The sequence below is a fragment of the Bombina bombina genome, chromosome 8 (assembly GCF_027579735.1).
Source record: "Bombina bombina isolate aBomBom1 chromosome 8, aBomBom1.pri, whole genome shotgun sequence".
Lineage (NCBI taxonomy): Eukaryota > Metazoa > Chordata > Amphibia > Anura > Bombinatoridae > Bombina > Bombina bombina.
The window spans coordinates 37,371,997-37,391,665 of record NC_069506.1 but is presented as its reverse complement, the minus strand read 5'-3'; the positions used below and the strand labels follow the sequence as shown (position 1 = coordinate 37,391,665).

Below are 19,669 nucleotides of genomic sequence, written 5' to 3'. Positions count from 1 at the left end.
CTTCATCGTCCCCCATATTAGCGATGTATAGTAAAAGGATCCTTTGCAATATACAGTAACTGCCGTGTGCCTAACCACTAATCCTAATACCCAGCCTAAACCAAAGTACCCCACAGTCACAAACTAACACTACACTAATATTTAAACCACCACATACCCACTGCAAATATCTATCCTATTAACCCCTATGCCACTGCATACATACGGCAAGTACTATCGAGTTAACCCCTACACCGCCACATACACACCGCAAGTACTATCCTATTAACCCCTATACCACCACATACCCACTGCAAGTATCTATCCTATTAACCCCTATACCGCCACATACCCACTGCAAGTATCTATCCTATTAACCCCTATACCACCACATACCCACTGTAAGCATCTATCCTATTAACCCCTATACCGCCACATATACACCGCAAGTACTATCCTATTAACCCCTAAACCACCACATACCCACCACAAGTACTATATTAGTGGAGTGGTAATTACTGCTCCCGCTTGCACGCTAACACCCCTTGACTTTTGCTCTTTGAGCGAGTCAGGTAGCGCGAGTCGGGTAGCGGGAGTCGGGTTGCTCGAGTCGGGTAGCGTGAGTCGGGTAGCGCTCATATTACAAGCTTAAAGTAAGTCTTTTTTGCTTGAGTGCTAACCCAACTCACGCAGAGAGCAGAAGTTAATATATCACAATAGCGTTGACGTACTCTCCCATTGACTTCAATAGAGAGAGAAAAGTGGAAAAAACCTTACACCAATACTACCACGCTAACCCGAATAGCCATAAGTCCCCTACTCTAATAACCGCCTAAACCGCCACATAGCCCATTGCAAAGTCCCCTTCTACACTATTAACCCCTAAACCACCACAGCCCCCACGCCAAAAAACACTAACATCTATCGCGTTTACGCTCCTTGCGCTAATGATAGTCCTCCACTCATAATCTAGGCCTAAATAAATTGTATAAACATTGTACTGAGGTTATTCACCGCTTCACTCTAGTTATAGGTGCATCCCATATTGTTTCTTATTGTGTTCGCTAGCTCAGTGTTTGTGGATTGAGACTCTGGTCCAACACGATGTTCTACCCAGGAATGTATAAGTTAAAAGTATAATAAATCTTAAATCAGTCCAATCTACCTCGAGATACGATCGATTTTGCACAATTCCGATGAAATTACAGAGTCATCAAGTTTCAGCGAGCATTGAACAGAATTTAAAACGATTTGGACACTTTTTTTATAAATTGACAACATGATAACTTTAAGTAGTATATTTTGTGTGTAACTTGACACGTAAGTACAGCGAGTTTTAAGTTGAAGCTGATAAATGGACCTCAGTCTTGTCACTTCTCTGACTTGCATTTTTACTGCAGACTCTTCATGCCTCTCTCTTTTGCTACTTCTATATGTCTCTGTACATTGTTATTGCCCCATAATGATAACAATATGGATGTGACTTTCATACTTCACAAATGGCATAAAAACATGATTCACCCAAGTTTAATAAGAGCTCAGGCTATATACTATCATATATTACATTTGATGTGCAAGTTTTTTAACACATTTTTTTGCCGAGATAAAGTGAGCCACTCATTTAAAGAGACATAGGGGCCGATTTACTAAGTGCCGGGCAGACATGATTTGATGTAGCGAATCATGTCCGTCCGGCATCGCTAAATGCTGACACCACACGCTGTCCGTATTTAACATTGCACAAGCATTTCACAAGAAATGCTTGTGCAATGCCGCCCCCTGCACATTTGCGGACAATCACAATCACGGACAATTGGTCGCTAGCAGGGGGTTTCAATCATCATCATGTATCAGATCGGGATTATTGCAGTCCGCCATCTCAGAGGTAGCGGACGAGTTAAGGAGCAGCGGTCTTACGACCGCTGCTTCTTAACTTAAGTTTCCGGCGAGCTGCTGCTTGATAAATCTACCCTATGGAATTCAAAATTACATTTTCATAATTCAGATACAGCATAGATTTTTTTTTAAAAATCCAATTTACTTTTATTATTAAATTTACAACTTTGCAGAAACTTGGCTTCTTTCCAACATTCCTAACAGGCTCAACTGCATTGCATTGTCATGGGTACAATACGAAAAAAAAATTGCAATATTGTCACCAACACTAATACAATGCAGGTGTATGCACACTCCTGTACCTACCTACATATGCTCTCACAGACACGATTCAGGGATTCAACCAAGGAGATCAAAAAGAAGATAAAATAAGTCAAATAACAACTTTTGTAAATTGTATTCTCCATCTCAATTATGAACATTTAATTTTGACTTCCATTTCCCTTTAAAGGGAAACAAAACACTTAATACATTTCATGCACCTTCTTCTAAATCATGAGTGCCACGATTTTGGGACCTAGGTTACAGTGCAGGCATCTGAAGGAGCATTGTTGCACATGTGCAAACTTATCAGGTAGAACGTAGTGAAAGATAGAGTTCACTAGTGGGAGGGAGGCAGGGAACAACCTCGATACTATGTTTATAACATTTATTTCGTTTTTAACCCTTAATGACCAATGGCAGAATTATTCCATCATGGAACCATTGAGCAAACCAAAGCTATGTCCGTAGGGGGTTAATGTCCCTTTGATGTGACATAAAATCCAAAAGATTTCCTTTCAGATAATTCAGACAGAGGGGCCTATTTATCAAGCTCGGTATGGAGCTCGAAGCCCCGTGTTTCTGGCGAGCCTTCAGGCTCGCCAAAAACACAAATTATGAAGCAGCTGTCTAAAGACCGCTGCTCCATAACCAGTCCGCCTGCTCTGAGGCGGTGTACAGACATCGCCGGAAATCAACCCGATCGAATACAATCGGGTTAATTGACACCCCCTGCTATCGGGCCGATTGGCAGCGAATCTGCAGGGGGCGGTGTTGCACCAGCAGTTCCCTAGAACTGCTGGTGCAATGATAAATGCCGACAGCATATGCTGTCAGCATTTATCGATGTGCGGCGGACATGATCCGCAATATCGGATCATGTCCGCTCGCACCTTATTAAATATGCCCCAGAGCATTTAATTTTAAACAACTTTCCAATTTTCTTCCATTACAACATTTTCTTTGTTCTGTTAGTATCCTTTGTTGAAAAAACACCAATGCACAACATGGAGCTAGATGAATACATCAGGTGAGCCAAATACAAGAGGCATATACATGCAGTCACCAATAAGCAGCTAGATCCCAGTAGTGCTCCTGAGCCTACCTAGGTGTTCTTTTTAACAAAGGACAAGAGAAGACGCAAATTAGAAAATAGAAGTAAATTGGAAAGTTGTTTAAAATAAAATGCTCCATCTGAATCATAAAACTGTAATTTTGACTTTACTTTTCCAATAAGTTCACTGTAACAACTTCTTTTTTTATACCATATTTTCTGTCTGATCAATTAGCACAGAACATCTTGATCTCATTATAACATAGGACTTCTAGGCAAATATTTCCATCCTTTAGTTTATGAATAACCCCCTTGCTTACAGCTAAGACAGAAGCCTTTCTACTAATATTCCAAATGTTAGCAGGAAAAATATGATTGTGGCATGCAATCAATGTGTAAGAGTGATAGTCTTTCTTAAACGTACATTATCATAGTAACAGGTGGTCTTGGGTAAAGATCCATAACCTGCAACTGTATCCATCCACTCCTTTTCTAAACAAAAACACATGCATGGACCATGAAAGAAAAACCTCACCCAGGTCCCCAGGGCTGCTGAAGGGTTGACTGTCAGAGGAGGATTTCAGAGAAAGGGAATTCTCCTGCAGGTTGGTAGATCTTCCTGTGTTAGCAGATGGCTGCGCCTCATTTATCAGTGGGGAGTCCCCATCCAGGCAGAAGGAGAGGCAACTCTGCTGGAGTAGCGATGGACGCCTGGCTCCTGCGCCTCTAATTTTTGTTGTAGTGACAAATGGGTTGACAGATAAAAATGACTGATGAAAAGCAGGAAATGGATGAAAGGGGAAAGAAAGTGAAGGACCATTATCGGCTTATAATTACTGGTGAACTTTATTTTATCATATTCTAGGTTCCATAATATAATGACATTTCATACCTTGTTAATTGTCTTTTAGGCTTAAATGGATACTGAAACCAATTTTTTTTCCTTTCATGATTCAGACAGAGCATGTGATTTTAAGCAATTTAATAATTTACTCCTATTATGAATTTTTCTTTGTTCTCTTGGTATTTTTATTTTAAAAAGCAGTAATTTAAGTTTATGAGATAGCCCATATTTGGTTCAGCACCTGGGCAGCGCTTACTGATTGGTGGCTAAATGTAAAAAAATCTGAAGCTAGCTCACACTTGGGGTCACACTTGATTCAGATTTTTCTTTCACTCCTCACATTCAGTCCTTGGGCAAATCCTGCCACATTCACCTTAAAACATCTTTAAAATTAGACATTTCCTTACACAAGACACAACTAAGATTTTAATCCACTCTCTCATCCTTTCCCACCTCGACTACTGAAACTCCATCCTCTCTGGTCTCCTTAGTTGCCACCTAGATCCTTTACAATCCATAATGAATGCCTCTGCCAAGCTCATCTTTCTTACACATTGCTCTTCATCTTCTGCACCTCTCTGACAATCTCTTCACTGGCATCCTTTTTCCTCCAGGATTAAACACAAAGTTCTCACTCTCACATACAAGGCCCTCAACTGCACTGCTCCCCCCTATATCTCAGACCTTATCTCAAGATACTCTCCCTTCCGTCCCCTTCACTCTGCTCACAACCTCCTACTCTTTTCCTCTCTTGTTACCTCCTCACAATTCGTCTACAGGACTTCTCCAGACTGGCTACTATCTTGTAGAACAATCTGCCTTGCTCCACAAGAGTCTCCCCTAGTTTTGAAAACTTTAAGCACTCCCTAAAGACTCTACTGTTCAGGGATGCATACAACCTACACTAACCTTTCCTAATCCCAGTTCCTCTACTCTTTAGCTATCCCCTTGAACCCCTTAGCACAGACATCCTCAAACTTGGCCCTCCAGAGGTTTGGCACTACTGTACATTTCCTATCATTCCCATCCAGCTGATATGCTGGCTGAGCATCATGGGGAATGTAGTTCAAAACCTCTGGAGGGCCACGTTTGAGGATGTCTGCCTTAGCATGTAAGCCTATGAGCCCAGCTGTTTGCAGATCACCTTCATAAGAGCTGACAACAACAGTGCAACTCTTAGCAGGGCCCTCTACCCATTTGATCCCTATAAGTGTTGCCTTGTATACCACACCTTTATAGCGCTGTGGAATCTGTTGGTGCTCTACAAATAACTGAAGATAATAATAATAATAAATAGCTTCCAGTAACATATTGATGAGCCTGCCTAGGTTTAATCTTCAACAAAGGATACCAAGAAAAAAAGGAAAATTTTGATAATAGAAGAGAGTTCTTTAAAATGACATGCTCTGTCTGAGTTATGAAAGTTATTTTTTTTTTTAATTTACTGCCTATGTGTTAATTTGGATTTTTGTTGGTGTTATCCAAAGATTTTCAAACACATAGGCAGTGATCACAACTCTTTAGAAAAGTGTATCAAATTATTTATCTACATCCCTTCAGACTTTAATGGGGATTTTCTGTAGAAAACAATTGAATACAACTTTTTAAAGGATTATTATTGACCCCATAGTTCTGGTTAAAAAAATCTACAATTCTCTAAAACAAAATCTGTTTTAATCTACCGTGAAAAATGAAATTGATTTCTGATTATAAACATTGTCAGTTGCATGTATTTCCTACAATACTTAACGAGGAACATCGCAACTTATCCTTTAAAGGGGCATTAAGGGCTATCTATTATCTATCTGTCTGTCTATCTAGATATGCAAAAAATAAATAGATAAGCAAGTAAATGTTGTAAAATCATTTATAACTTTCTTTAATAGCAAAAATTGGCTCAGGTATTGCAAATCCAAAAAAGTTGAAGGGATACCCCTCATTAAAGCTCTCTTGAATATGTACTTGGTTTTCTTTTGTTGTGCATGAAAATAAAAAAATATTCTAGCCTCCCTTCTTATAAAAAAGACCTTTATTTCATCTCTGCTTTAGGGTCAAAAGATAAGAAAAAGTTATATAGTTTCAATCCTGGTATAGGCTCTTAGTCATGACTTAATCATGTCTTAGTCATGTCATGACTAAGAGCCTATAGCAGGATTGAAACGCTGCTTTTTCTAATTTTTGGACCCTAAAGCAAAGAGATGGCATGAAGGTCTGTTTTATAAAAACAGAAGCAAGAATAATGTTTATATGTATGGCTTGTTTGAGGTGGAAGACCATGATCTTGTGCCTCCCATTGATTATGGGCACTGTCCTTTTTTCTTATTTATTTATCTATTTTATATATTTATTTAATGCTTGTGGTCTCTGACTAGCTAATGAATCTAGCTAGTGATGGACAATTACGTTATAGTTTTGCTTTATATACAGCTCAGGGAATCTACAACATATGTCAGTATAGGGAGATACACTTAAGCCTCTTTGGGGAGTAGAAAAGGCCCAATTTGTTGTAAATTACAGGAAAGACCAGGAAATATAAAATATTTTTTAACTATAATTTTAAATATATAATTTTATATAATTAAACATTTAATTTTGTGTTTATTGTCCATTTAAAAACCAAATTCCAATCTAGTCTCTTCTTCTTACTTCCTAATGGTAAAGTTTTAAGTTGCCATCAAAATAGCAGTAAGTGTTGATAAGTAAATTAATATTATATTAAGAATATAATACAAGAAAACAAAGTTATTAACATTAATTTTCAACATTATTTTTTGTTGTTGCCTTTTTCCCTATATTCTATCCAGAACATTATTATTGCTGTAATATTGTCAATTATCTGCACCAGTAATTATAAAAAAATAAAGAACAGAATTTGAAATGTTTGTGGATTTTTTTAATAACCCTGTTGGGCACAAATATATCTTATTTGTTTTTATAAAGAATCCACAAGATACATTAATCCATTCTTTATTTATATGCATGTTCACCATGAACTAAAACCCACCATTCAACTATATTATTGAATAATTCATTAATCAATCAAGATTTCTTAAAACTATGAATTAATGCAAAATCAGGTTTAAAAAACTTAACAGTAAAGTTAAAAAAAATAATGATTGTATATGGCCTAATACATTTCACTGTACACAGAAATGGAAACATATAAAGGTTAGTAATTTAACTGTTAAAAGGGGAGACAGAAATAAGCATGATTTTTTATTTAAACCATATTAAATTACTTATAATAACGCAACAGAACCTTTAAAAAGTAGAACAAGATTTTTACTGAAACATTTTCCTTGAATTAAAGGGATATGGTTGTGCAGTAATAAATTGCTCTAATTCATTAGCACGTTTTGTTATTATGCAAATGTACCTTGGTAAAAATATCATTAATCCCTACAAAGAGGTTAAATTAACACAATGCCTTGACGCTCTTAGTAGCGCAAGGCTGGTTAGCCAATCAGTAGACATACTAATTGAATTGCCAATTATGTCATCTTCAATTTATAGGCAAAACGTCAAGAGAAGTAAGGACACAAATTAGGGAGCACCTATCTAGTATCACGGTAGACACAGAAATGAGTAGGAAAAGAGAGGACAAACTGTCACCCCTAAGCCCTTTATTGAGAAGCATGTGTGAAAAACTGAGTCCTTCAGATGGACAGTTGCTGAAATGGTGACTCTGACATTAAGAGGAGGTGATTTAGACAAATACCTCAGTAAGAGAGAGGTATATTTGATATTTACTCTCAAGACTAGGTTACCGGATGGTTTTAACTATAGGTTCGATTTAATAAATTTCTCGCAATAACAACAGACACCATACCTTAACCAGTCTCTAAATAAGTATATATTAAATGTATTACACTGGCATTGACTACGGCTAATGCCGAAACGTGTTAGCAGAATGGGCATTGCATATGCTACTTACTGATAGTTTGTGGTTACGTTTGTAACTTTTTTATCCAGCTGTTAATCTCTAATAAACGTTAAATTTTATTTCAACGGACGCACTGGTGCTCCTGATTTGTGTTATTATTCTAAACTACCGGCATTCAGGATGTCACATCAAGGCTGGTATTCCACCTTTTAATATAGACATAAAGGGATATTGTGCATGTGTTATAATTGACACCTCTATATTATGAGGATAGGAGGGGATATTGTACCTTAAAAACAATGAAGCTGCATTCCACATGAAATATAAGAGGCTGTACTTTAAATACACGAAGAATATAAAGGATATGCAAATAATCTTCTCCCCTTAGCAATTGTATCTAGAGGGACCACAATATATTACATTTAAACATATACACATTTAACAAAAAAGATTTGTACTTAAATGAATGGCTTTACAACAGCTTTGATATACGGATATTATCAGTAAATGAAAGTTAAGCACAGAGTTAATCACAGGATTGGCACATATGTTTTTAATTGATTAATTAACTAATATTTATATAGTGTGTTCATTAAGGCAAAGCATCAGAGCTCTATGAGTACAGCTCTTCTGAGCTGAAACGCGTTAGACCCACATGCATTGCCCCTGTCTTTTTTACCCCAGTCTCTATTGAGACGTTTTTGCTGTTTTTATGTGACCGAATAAAGTTTATACTTTTTAACCTAAAGAAGTACCGTCTGGATTACCTTTGATGCAATCAGTAGACATACACACATCTCAAGCCATGCTGTACTAAGGACTGAATCAGCAGTGCAAAATCTTAACTATATACGATCATGCTTTTCAGCTGTTTTATGGATCCAGATAAACCTTTTTCAACAATGCAAATAACAATAGATAATAGATAAATAATAGTACCATGTCCATATTGAAATAAAAAAGATTTTATTGGATCTGAACAGATACTAGATAATTCCCCCACAGGATGCATAGACAGCATCATCTTCAGTGATCAAAATCCACCCAAGCGCTGCGGAATCTGTTGGCGCTCTACAAATACCTGATAATAATAATAACCTCAAGTTATGGACTGAATATCAACCACAAAATAAGCATATCACGTTCAACAGTCAAGGCAATTGCTAAATACTTACTTCCCACAATTCAAACAATGACACAAACAGGCTAGCAATTTGTGAATGCTTTGGCCAGAAAAACAAGATGGTTCAGCCCATGCCAACACTAGCGTTGCCCTTTTTGGTGAAGATTGATTTTCTCTTAAAAACCTACAATACTGAATATATCCTTATCATGATTATGTAAATGTAAAACATGCATAAAACATATCTACACCATATTGACCCTGGTTTTTTTTCCAAACAATCCTAGAAAATCTGAAAGATTGAAATTGACTAATATGTGTGGAACCCCCTTAGTCAAAAAAATTCTCCCCTTTAATTTGTTCCCAATGATCCACTTTACCTGCTGAAGTGTATTAAATTGTTTACAAATATTTCAATTAACCTTATATTGGCATTTGAATTAGTTTATTTAGCCTGTGGTATCTCCACAAATCCTGAAAGTTTTTGGCCTCGAGGCCAAACTGTGTTAACACAGCCAGTAGAAAAAATTACACTCCCAGTGGGTTATAGAAGAGATAAGGTAATAAAATGTTAATTTTACATTGTTCTCTCCAAGTATTGGTGATTGGTTTATGGACAGATATAAGATAAAGAAGCATGTATATGTACACAATGTGATAAAGTAATGAGATCTAATTATACCTACAAGCTCAACCCATTTTATTAGGTTGTGGCTTCAAAACACAAAATCAGCTAATTCATATACACAAATAAGCCTTAAAAAAACAAATCTCATACATTTTATACTCTGTAGCTGGTAAAGAAAGTAATTGGAAACACATTAAGGGAAAAACAATTTTACAGTAAACTGTCCCTTTAATCAAGAAAACACATACTTATCTAGGGAGATGCTTTAATGAATTAGAATATTTATTATTGGTTTACCAAGTTCTTTTAAAAATTAAGAATCCAGTAGAGTTTTGGTGACATAAATGGCACACATTTTTGTATTACAGTACATATTTGCTAATAATGTAGTGTGCATATTCTATAATTTTCCTATTGTAACCATCCTCAAGGTTCCTTCAAGATCATCTGCAAATAATATCTAGGTATCTTTCTATTGAAATTAAGATGATAATATGAAGATAGGATGACTTAAGAATTAAAATGTCCTAGAAGTTCTACAGGAACTGAGCACTGAACTAAATCCAGGGAAAAAAAATGCATCTATTGGATAAACTATTATACATTGTTACTGGCTATTTTTGTAACAACTACTCCTTAAAAAGACAATTAAATGGAATACAATAGAAATGTTCACAGGGCAAAAAATTTGTTTGGTCCAAAGGATTTGTTTAACATATTTCCAAACATTCAGTTTGGCTGAATTTTTATCCATGTGGGCATTTTTTTTTTTTTCAAACGAATATTGGATTTGGATTCATTACCATTATTTCCAAAGGGAGAAGCAAATATAGACAACTAATATTAAAGGGACACTGAACCCAAAAATGTTCTTTCGTTATTCAGATAGAGCATGCAATTTTAAGCAACTTTCTAATTTACTCCTATTATCAAATTGTCTTCATTCTCTTGGTATCTTTATTTGAAATGCAAGAATGTAAGTTTAGATGCCAGCCCATTTTTGGTGAACAACCTGGGTTGTTCTTGCTGATTAGTGGATACATTCATCCACCAATGAACAAGTGCTTTCCAGGGTTCTGAACCACACAAATAGCTTAGATGCCTTCTTTTTCAAATAAACATAGCAAGAGAACAAAGAAAAATTGATAATAGGAGTAAATTAGAAAGTTGCTTAAAATTGCATGCTCTATCTGAATCATGAAATAAAAAATTTGGGTTCAGTGTCCTTTTATGAAACAATTTACACTATCGGATTTGAGTAAATAAAAGAACCAATCTTTCATTGTTAACAGAGCATACAACTCTCTGAACTAGTGTCAATGACTAACTCACAGAGGCACAGAAGTCACACAACTGCATGTTTCAATAGCTTTAATCAAAATGAATAAACATGTCTGAGGCTCTTCTAGTCTCTTACCTACCTATCGGCTAGATTACGAGTTTTGCGTTATGAGGGGTGCGGTGCTAACTTGCACGTTATTGTCACCGCTCACTTACCTACAGCGCTGGTATTACAGGTTTTCCAAAACCCGGCGTTAACAGGCAAGAAGTGAGTGTAAAGCAAAATTGAACTCCATACCGCACTCCAATACCAGCGCTGCTTAAGTCAGCGGTGAGCTGGTTGCACGTGCTCGTGCACGATTTTCCCATAGACATCAATGGGGAGAGCCGGCTGAAAAAAAGCCTAACACCTGCAATAAAGCAGCGTAAACCTCCGTAACGCAGCCCCATTGATTCCTATGGGGAAACTAAATTTATGTTTACACCTAACACCCTAACATAAACCAGAGTCTAAACACCCCTAATCTTACACTTATTAACCCCTAATCTGCCGCCCCCGACATCGTCGACACCTACATTATATTTATTAACCCCTAATCTGCTGCTCCGGACATCGCCGACACCTACATTATACTTATCAACCCCTAATCTGCTACCCCCAACATCGCCGACACCTACATTATATTTATTAACCCCTAATCTGCTGCCCCCAATGTCGCCGCAACCTAACTACACTTATTAACCCCTAATCTGCCGCCTCCAACGTCGCCGCCACTATACTAAAATGTATTAACCCCTAAACCTAAGTCTAACCCTAACCCTAACACCCCCTAACTTAAATATAATTCAAATAAATCTAAATAAAACTTACTATCATTACTTAAATAATTCCTATTTAAAACTAAATACTTACCTATAAAATAAACCCTAAGATAGCTACAATATAACTAATAGTTACATTGTATCTAGCTTAGGGTTTATTTTATTTTACAGGCAAGTTTGTATTTATTTTAACTAGGTAGAATAGTTACTAAATAGTTATTAACTATTTACTAACTACCTAGCTAAAATAAATACAAATTTACCTGTAAAATAAAACTTAACCTGAGTTACACTAACACCTAACATTACACAACAACTAAATAAAATTACCTAAATTACCAAAAAACAAACACTAAATTACACAAAATAAAAATCAAACTATCAGATATTTAAACTAATTACACCTAATCTAATAGCCCTATCAAAATAAAAAAGCCCCCCCAAAATAAAAAAAAACCTAGTCTAAACTTAACTACCAATAGCCCTTAAAAAGGCATTTTGCGGGGCATTGCCCCAAAGAAATCAGCTCTTTTACCTGTAAAAAAAAAATACAAACAACCCCCCCCAACAGTAAAACCCACCACCCACACAACCAACCCCCCAAATAAAATCCTAACTAAAAAAACCTTAGCTCCCCATTGCCCTGAAAAGGGCATTTGGATGGGCATTGCCCTTAAAAGCGTATTTAGCTCTATTGCTGCCCAAACCCTAACCTAAAAATAAAACCCACTCAATAAACCCTTAAAAAAACCTAACACTAACCCCCGAAGATCCACTTACAGTTTTGAAGACCGGACATCCATCCTAAAACGAAGCCGGGAGAAGTCCTCAACGAAGTGACAAGAAGTCCTCAACGAAGCCAGGAGAAGTCTTCATCCAAGCTGGCAGAAGTGGTCCTCCAGACGGGCAGAAGTCTTCACCCAGACGGCATCTTCTATCTTCATCCATCCGGCGCGGAGCGGGTCCATCTTCAAGACATCCGGCGTGGAGCATCCTCTTCAAACGAAGTCTTCTTCCCAAATGAATGTTTCTTTAAGTGACGTCATTCAAGATGGCGTCCCTAGAAATTCTGATTGGCTGATAGAATTCTATCAGCCAATCGGAATTAAAGGTAAAAAATCCTATTGGCTGAAACAGCCAATAGAATGCAAGCTCAATCCTATTGGCTGATCGGATCAGCCAATAGGATTGAAACTCAATCCTATTGGCTGATTGCATCAGCCAATAGGATTTTTTCACCCTTTATTCCGATTGGCTGATATAATTCTATCAGCCAATCGGAATTCGAGGGACGCCATCTTGGATGACATCACTTAAAGAAACATTCATTCGGGAAGAAGACTCGTTTGAAGAGGATGCTCCACGCCGGATGTCTTGAAGATGGACCTGCTCCACGCCGGATGGATGAAGATAGAAGATGCTGTCTGGATAAAGACCTCTGCCCGTCTGGAGGACCACTTCTGCCGGCTTGGATGAAGACTTCTCCCGGCTTCGTTGAGGACTTCTTGCCGCTTTGTTGAGGACTTCTCCCTGCTTCTTTGAGGATGGATGTCCGGTCTTCAAAACTGTAAGTGGATCTTCGGAGGTTAGTGTTAGGTTTTTTTAAGGGTTTATTGGGTGGGTTTTATTTTTAAGTTAAGGTTTGGGCAGCAATAGAGCTAAATACCCTTTTAAGGGCAATGTCCATCTAAATGCCCTTTTCAGAGCAATGGGGAGCTTAGGTTTTTTTTAGTTAGAATTTTATTTGGGGGTTGGTTGTGTGGGTGGTGGGTTTTACTGTTGGGGGGGGTTGTTTGTATTTTTTTTACAGGTAAAAGAGCGGATTTCTTTAGGGCAATGCCCCGCAAAAGGCCCTTTTAAGGGCTATTGGTAGTTTAGTTTAGTTTAGGCTAGGGTTTTTTTTTTATTTTGGGGTGGCTTTTTTTATTTTGATAGGGCTATTAGATTAGGTGTAATTAGTTTAAATATCTGATAATGTCTTTTTTTTATTTTGTGTAATTTAGTGGGGGGGGGTTGTAATTTAGGTAATTTTATTTTATTTAGGTAATTTATTTTATCGTAGTGTAAGGTTAGGTGTTAGTGTAACTCAGGTTAGGTTTTATTTTACAGGTAAATTTGAATTTATTTTAACTAGGTAGTTAGTAAATAGTTAATAACTATTTAGTAACTATTCTACCTAGTTAAAATAAATACAAACTTGTCTGTAAAATAAAAATAAACCCTAAGCTAGATACAATGTAACTATTAGTTATATTGTAGCTAGCTTAGGGTTTATTTTATAAGTAAGTATTTTGTTTTAAATAATAATAATAATAATTATAATAAATAATTTAGGTAATGATAGTAATTTTTATTTAGATTTATTTTAATTATATTTAAGTTAGTGGGTGTTAGGGTTAGGGTTAGACTTAGGTTTAGGGGTTAATAAATTTAGTATAGCAGCGGCGGCGACTTTGGGGGCGGCAGATTAGAGGTTAATAACTGTAGGTAGGTGGCGGCGATGTTAGGAGTGGCAGATTAGGGGTTAATAATATTTAACTAGTGTTTGTGATGCGGGAGTGCGGCGGTTTAGGGTTTAATATGTTTATTATAGTGGCGGCGATGTCCGGAGAGGCAGATTAGGGGTTAATAAGTATAATGTAGGTGTCGGCGATGTCGGGGGCGGCAGATTAGGGGTCAATAATATTTAACTAGTGTTTGCGATGCAGGAGTGCGGCGGTTTAGGGGTTAATATGTTTATTATAGTGGCGGCGATGTCAGGAGCGGCAGATTAGAGGTTAATAATTTTATTTTAGTGTTTGCAATGCGGGAGGGCCTTGGTTTAGGGGTTAATATGTAGTTTACGGGTGTTAGTGTACTTTTTAACACTTTAGTTATGAGTTTTATGCTACAGCTTTGTGGTGTAAAATTCATAACTACTGACTTTAGAATGCGTTACGAATCTTGCAGGATAGGCTGTACCGCTCACTTTTTGGCCTCCCAGGAAAAGCTTGTAATATCGGCGCTATGGAAGTCCCATTGAAAAAAGACTTTACGCAAATTGCGTAAATTAATTTGCGGTACGGCCAAAAAAGTGTTCGGTGCCCCTAAACCTGCAAGGCTCGTAATACCAGTGGTAGTGAAAAAGCAGCGTTATGAGCCTTAACGCTGCTTTTTTACTCATACCGCAAAACTCGTAATCTAGCCGTATGCTAGGTTAAGATTTGAGAAACCTGTATGACTAAAATCCAATGTTTAGTGCCTAACTGGCTGTCCCTAACATCATTTATTAGTAATACTTAGATTGGACAGGGGATGATGGACATATAAATGGTAAGACCACCTGTACATCATAAAAAAAAAGGAGTATTTCTTTGTCCATTTTGTTCATGTCCATGTATTTGGCTGTTCGTTTATGGGACGACCAAACAAATTAGCAAAATGTGGATACATTTGTTGAAGCCCTAATACACAGCTCTAGAACAAATATTATGGGGCATATTTAAGAAGGTGAGAGGGAACATGATCCGATATTGACGATCATGTCCGCTGCACATCAATAAATACCGACAGCATACGCTCTCTGCATTTATCATTGCACCAGCTAGCAGGGGGTGTGAATCAACCCAATCGTATTCGATCGGGTTGATTTCAGGCGATGTCTATCCGCATCCTCAGAGCAGGCGGACAGGTTATGAAGCAGCAGTCTTTAGACTGCTGCTTCATAACTTGTGTTTCTGGCGAGCCTGAAGGCTCGCCAGAAACACGGGACATCAAGCTTCATAATTCGGCCCCTGTGTCTATATAACTCTTTACTACGGGCTATGACACTAGGTTTTTTTTTATAATAACCCTTAATGTAGCCTCTATTATCCTATGTTTACTGTGTGTTTTACTGCTGTGATGTCAATAAATCTATGATTCTAATAGGGTGGGGGCAACAGGGGCAAAAGCCCCCCACCTCCGGCTTCAATACATTTCAAGCCTGGTCCTGGTGTTAAGCGAGTTAGAGGAGCATGTGACCTTCCCTCACTGCAAAGAGGGCAATTTTCTATTTCAACCATGTGGCAATTTGATCCATAAAGTGTTCAGTGTACTCGCGTTACCACATAGTCACTAAACATGGCTGACACGTGCTGAAGCGTGTAGCGTGAAAAAAAGTCTCCTTTCATATATAGATATATATCATTGACATATTAACAGCATCTACACTAATTTTATTATGTGAGGGACATTTTTTTGTTGGAAAAAAAAACTGTGGATGCCTGCTCAAAGGCGCAGTTTTTGTGAACAGCAATTTCCATATCTTCACATACAAGTGGTGTGCAGCTGTCATTTCCTTCATCTGTCCCAGAGGCTTCATATGCTGCATTGGTACAATGGTGCATTTCACACTCATATCTTTTGCCATTAACAAGGAATACAGGACTGGCTGAGCTTTTCCAGGCCAGCTTGTTTTTCTAAGCATTCGTACAGCAAGACTTTTCTAGTATCTCTCTTGAGAAACACTCCACCGCAGGAATAATTGGCTCTCGCGCATTTGCTAATTATAAGAGACACTTCAATATTAAGGTTAACAGTTTGAAAGTATTTTGCCACAGGCAGTTGTGTTTGCATTTCTTCTTTAAAATTTAGGATTAAACCAATAATAATTTAATCAGGCAATGTACTTAAGTGGAGCAGCTGTTGCTTTGGGAGGAAATATCCGTTATGCATGAACGTTCCAGTTGGTTGATCTGATGGTCTGCAGACATTAGTGGTCTTTGGGGTGCACTCATTATTAGAGCCAATAAACTTCCATACATTTGCAAGGCAGACCCTTTTCATATGTGCTTTGCTCTATCCAGGAGTTAAATGGGGAAAATAGATTTTAAATAATTATAAATGATTGAATATGTAAATAAAGTAAATGCCCTTTCCAAACCAATACCACACTCTATAATATTGAGCACAGAGGGACATAACACGCCTTGAGCTTGTAATATAAAATGTGTGATTATGTGTGATAAACAAACTTTGCAATATACTTTCAATATTAGTTTTCCCCCTTTGATGTAATTTTACTCTGAATATGTGGGGTATTCCCAATTATGAGAATTGGAAGTGCACACTGCAGACTTCCCAAGCCTAACCTTCCTACATATCTGTGTTTCATGGGCCTCAGCAGAAGTAATAAGATAAAGAACTAAAAACCAATGGGCATTTTACTAACACAAACTTAATAAGTCGTGATTGGCACCTCCAAGTAAGGCACGTATTGGAGCGAGTTTGGACAACTGCTTCAAACTAAGGGGCCGAATTATCAATGTCTGCCACACATCGATAAATGCCAACATATTGCACAAGCATTTCCCTAGAAATGCTTGTGCAATGCCGCCCCCTGTGCATTCGTGGCCAAACGTCTGCTAGCAGGGATGTCAATCAACCCGATCATATGCGATAGGGCGGATTGCTGTCCGCCGCCTCAGAGGTGGCGGACGAGTTAAGGAGCAGCGGTCTTATGAACGCCGCTTCTTAACTCCTGTTTCCGGACAGCCTGAAGGCTTGCGTGGAAACAGTTACATTTGGCTCAATACGGTGCTTGATAAATGTTCTGAAAACATTCACATTTGTCTATTATGTTAATTTATTGCAAAAAAAAACAAAGAAGTCTTGTAATTGCAAGGTGTTTTATAGTTTATCCCACTGATGGTAACTTTGTTTCTGATTCTTAAAGCATCTTTGCCTTTTCTTTAGCTGCCTTTAAATCTATCCCGACTTCCTGATTCTTGTATCTTTATTTGTTTTCCAAGATATCAACCATAAACACTGTCGTAAAGTGCAGCAACATGCTACCATACAAGGGACTAGATTCATAGATGTTCCTAAGGTTGCTGAAGGGGCTTGTGGAGCAGATGAGAAGGTAAAATTCATATAGCACATCTCTTTTCCTATATTTTCACATATTTGTTAGTGGCCAATTCTGCTTTTAGCATCTATAGTTGTGTCAAGAGGTCTTTAAATGAAATATAACACATGAAACAAGAACCTAATGCAAAGCAATTAAAACAATTTCAACAACTTCAGAATCAACTCTGAAAAAAGGTAAATGTTTCTACATGTAAAATATTTGCATATGTTTTGCTTTGGAAAAGTAGCTTCTCTGACAAGTCATTGGTGACAGTGGTGTCTCTAGAAATTAAATGTGGGGGTTGCACTTTCAGGAAAGCCACAAGCAATTTATGGGCAGTGAAATGTCTGGAAGATGGGGTGAGGATTGAGGTGGTCGAGGCAGGGTTGGATGCAGCAAGTTGTTGGTGAGGCTTTGTGGAGATTGGGCAGGAATGGAAAGGGTGACCACATGAGGTCCAGTCATTATAGTGGGGGGGGGGGCGCTAGTGCCCTCTCTGCCCCCCAACAACACCACTGTTTGGAGTTTTAAATAATACAAAACAGGGAAGGCAGAAATATAATGAAACAGAAGTCTTATTGTAGTCAAATAATATACAGAAAAATATCTGAATGTGTATCTAATATAAGACTAACTGTCACAGAATTAAAGCTCAGAGCACAGGACAACTAACAACATAATTGTAAAAGATCATACAATTAAGTATAAGTAGCTTTAGTCTGCAAAATAAATTTTAGAGTTTCTGCTCAAAAAGAGAATTTATGAGAACAATAAAGTATATATAATATTCCAATTCTCGGGGGGCGGAGCCGACCATGGACTGAAATGGTCGCATAGAGTGAAGCTCTGTAAGTCTAAAGGCACAGTTGGGAAATAAAACCACATTAATCTATGTTTCAAGCTGCACAAAATATGCCATAAAGGCATAAAGAACTTCAGCAATCAAAATAAGCAGAAAAAGAGAATGTGAGCACCGCTATAGCACAATTTCCAAAGAAGCGCCAAAATCGCCATACCAGGCAAAGAACTTTCCCTGCCTGTAAAGAAAAACTTGACCGTGATTCAGGATCCTTATTAGCGACTTGGACCCAGATTCACCCTCTCAGAGGCAGCAGCCCTCCGATCGCTGGAGGAGTAAACAGGCACTGGAGTGGAACAGGTGAAGAGACGAACCTGTGTGCGGCGGCCATTGCGGCTCTAATACAGTTAAGAGGTGAGCGCCATACCTAACGCAACGCAGCAACAGGCGACGAGACACACTTCTATTACAGGGGGCTGGGAACCGGAAAGCACAGAGACGATCTTGACTCACAGATATACCGGTGACCCTCCTCTCCTGACCGCACTGCACTCTTGCTGAGGTCCGGTGGCCCTCCACAGTAAATCACACGCAACTTGTAGAAACGATCCCAGAGCACTAAATACAAACTCCCCAGCAGGCCCAGTCACACTATCTTGGGGGCCTAGAGAACCTCCAGCAGGGCACATATCGCTGAGACTTTTTAATCATAGATATTTAACACACAGAATCTTCTCTGATTATACCAGGCTAGATAAAGCCTGCTGAGTATAGCTGCTCTTTCAGTTTATAAGAGGGGTTAAGACTGGAGCATATCTTTTTCTTCTATTCACCACATCTGCCTGAAACACTTGTTGTGGGATTTGGAAATTTGATGAATACATAGTTCTGCAACTTTATCATAGAAAACATAGAGAGAAACAAAAAATAATTAATAAAAAAAATAAATAAATAAAAATATACACACAAAAAACAAACAAACAAAAAAAAACAGAACAAACAAATACCCTCAAGCATGGCATCAAGGAGATCAACTAAAAGCCATAAGAATTTGAAAAATAACCCCAACAAGATGAATATGTTCTTTAAATCAACGCATGCACTAACAATGGACGATGAAGATTCCTCTCAGACTCTAGAGAAGACGGATAGCCTACAGAATATAACAACGGACACTCCACTCACAAGAGCTGATCTGAAAGACCTTCCCACAAAAGGAGACTTCTCCCA

The 19,669-nt window shown here is 37.9% G+C and overlaps 1 protein-coding gene across 1 annotated transcript in view; it reads right to left on the bottom strand.

Annotated features, from left to right (window-relative positions):
• VWA5B1 (von Willebrand factor A domain containing 5B1) overlaps window positions 1-19,669 on the bottom strand; it is a 264,188-nt gene that overhangs the window by 37,175 nt on the left and 207,344 nt on the right. Inside the window, exon 14 of the mRNA XM_053689852.1 lies at window positions 3,726-3,960. Coding sequence (XP_053545827.1) covers window positions 3,726-3,960 — 235 coding nt within the window. The remainder of the gene's footprint in view (window positions 1-3,725; window positions 3,961-19,669) is intronic.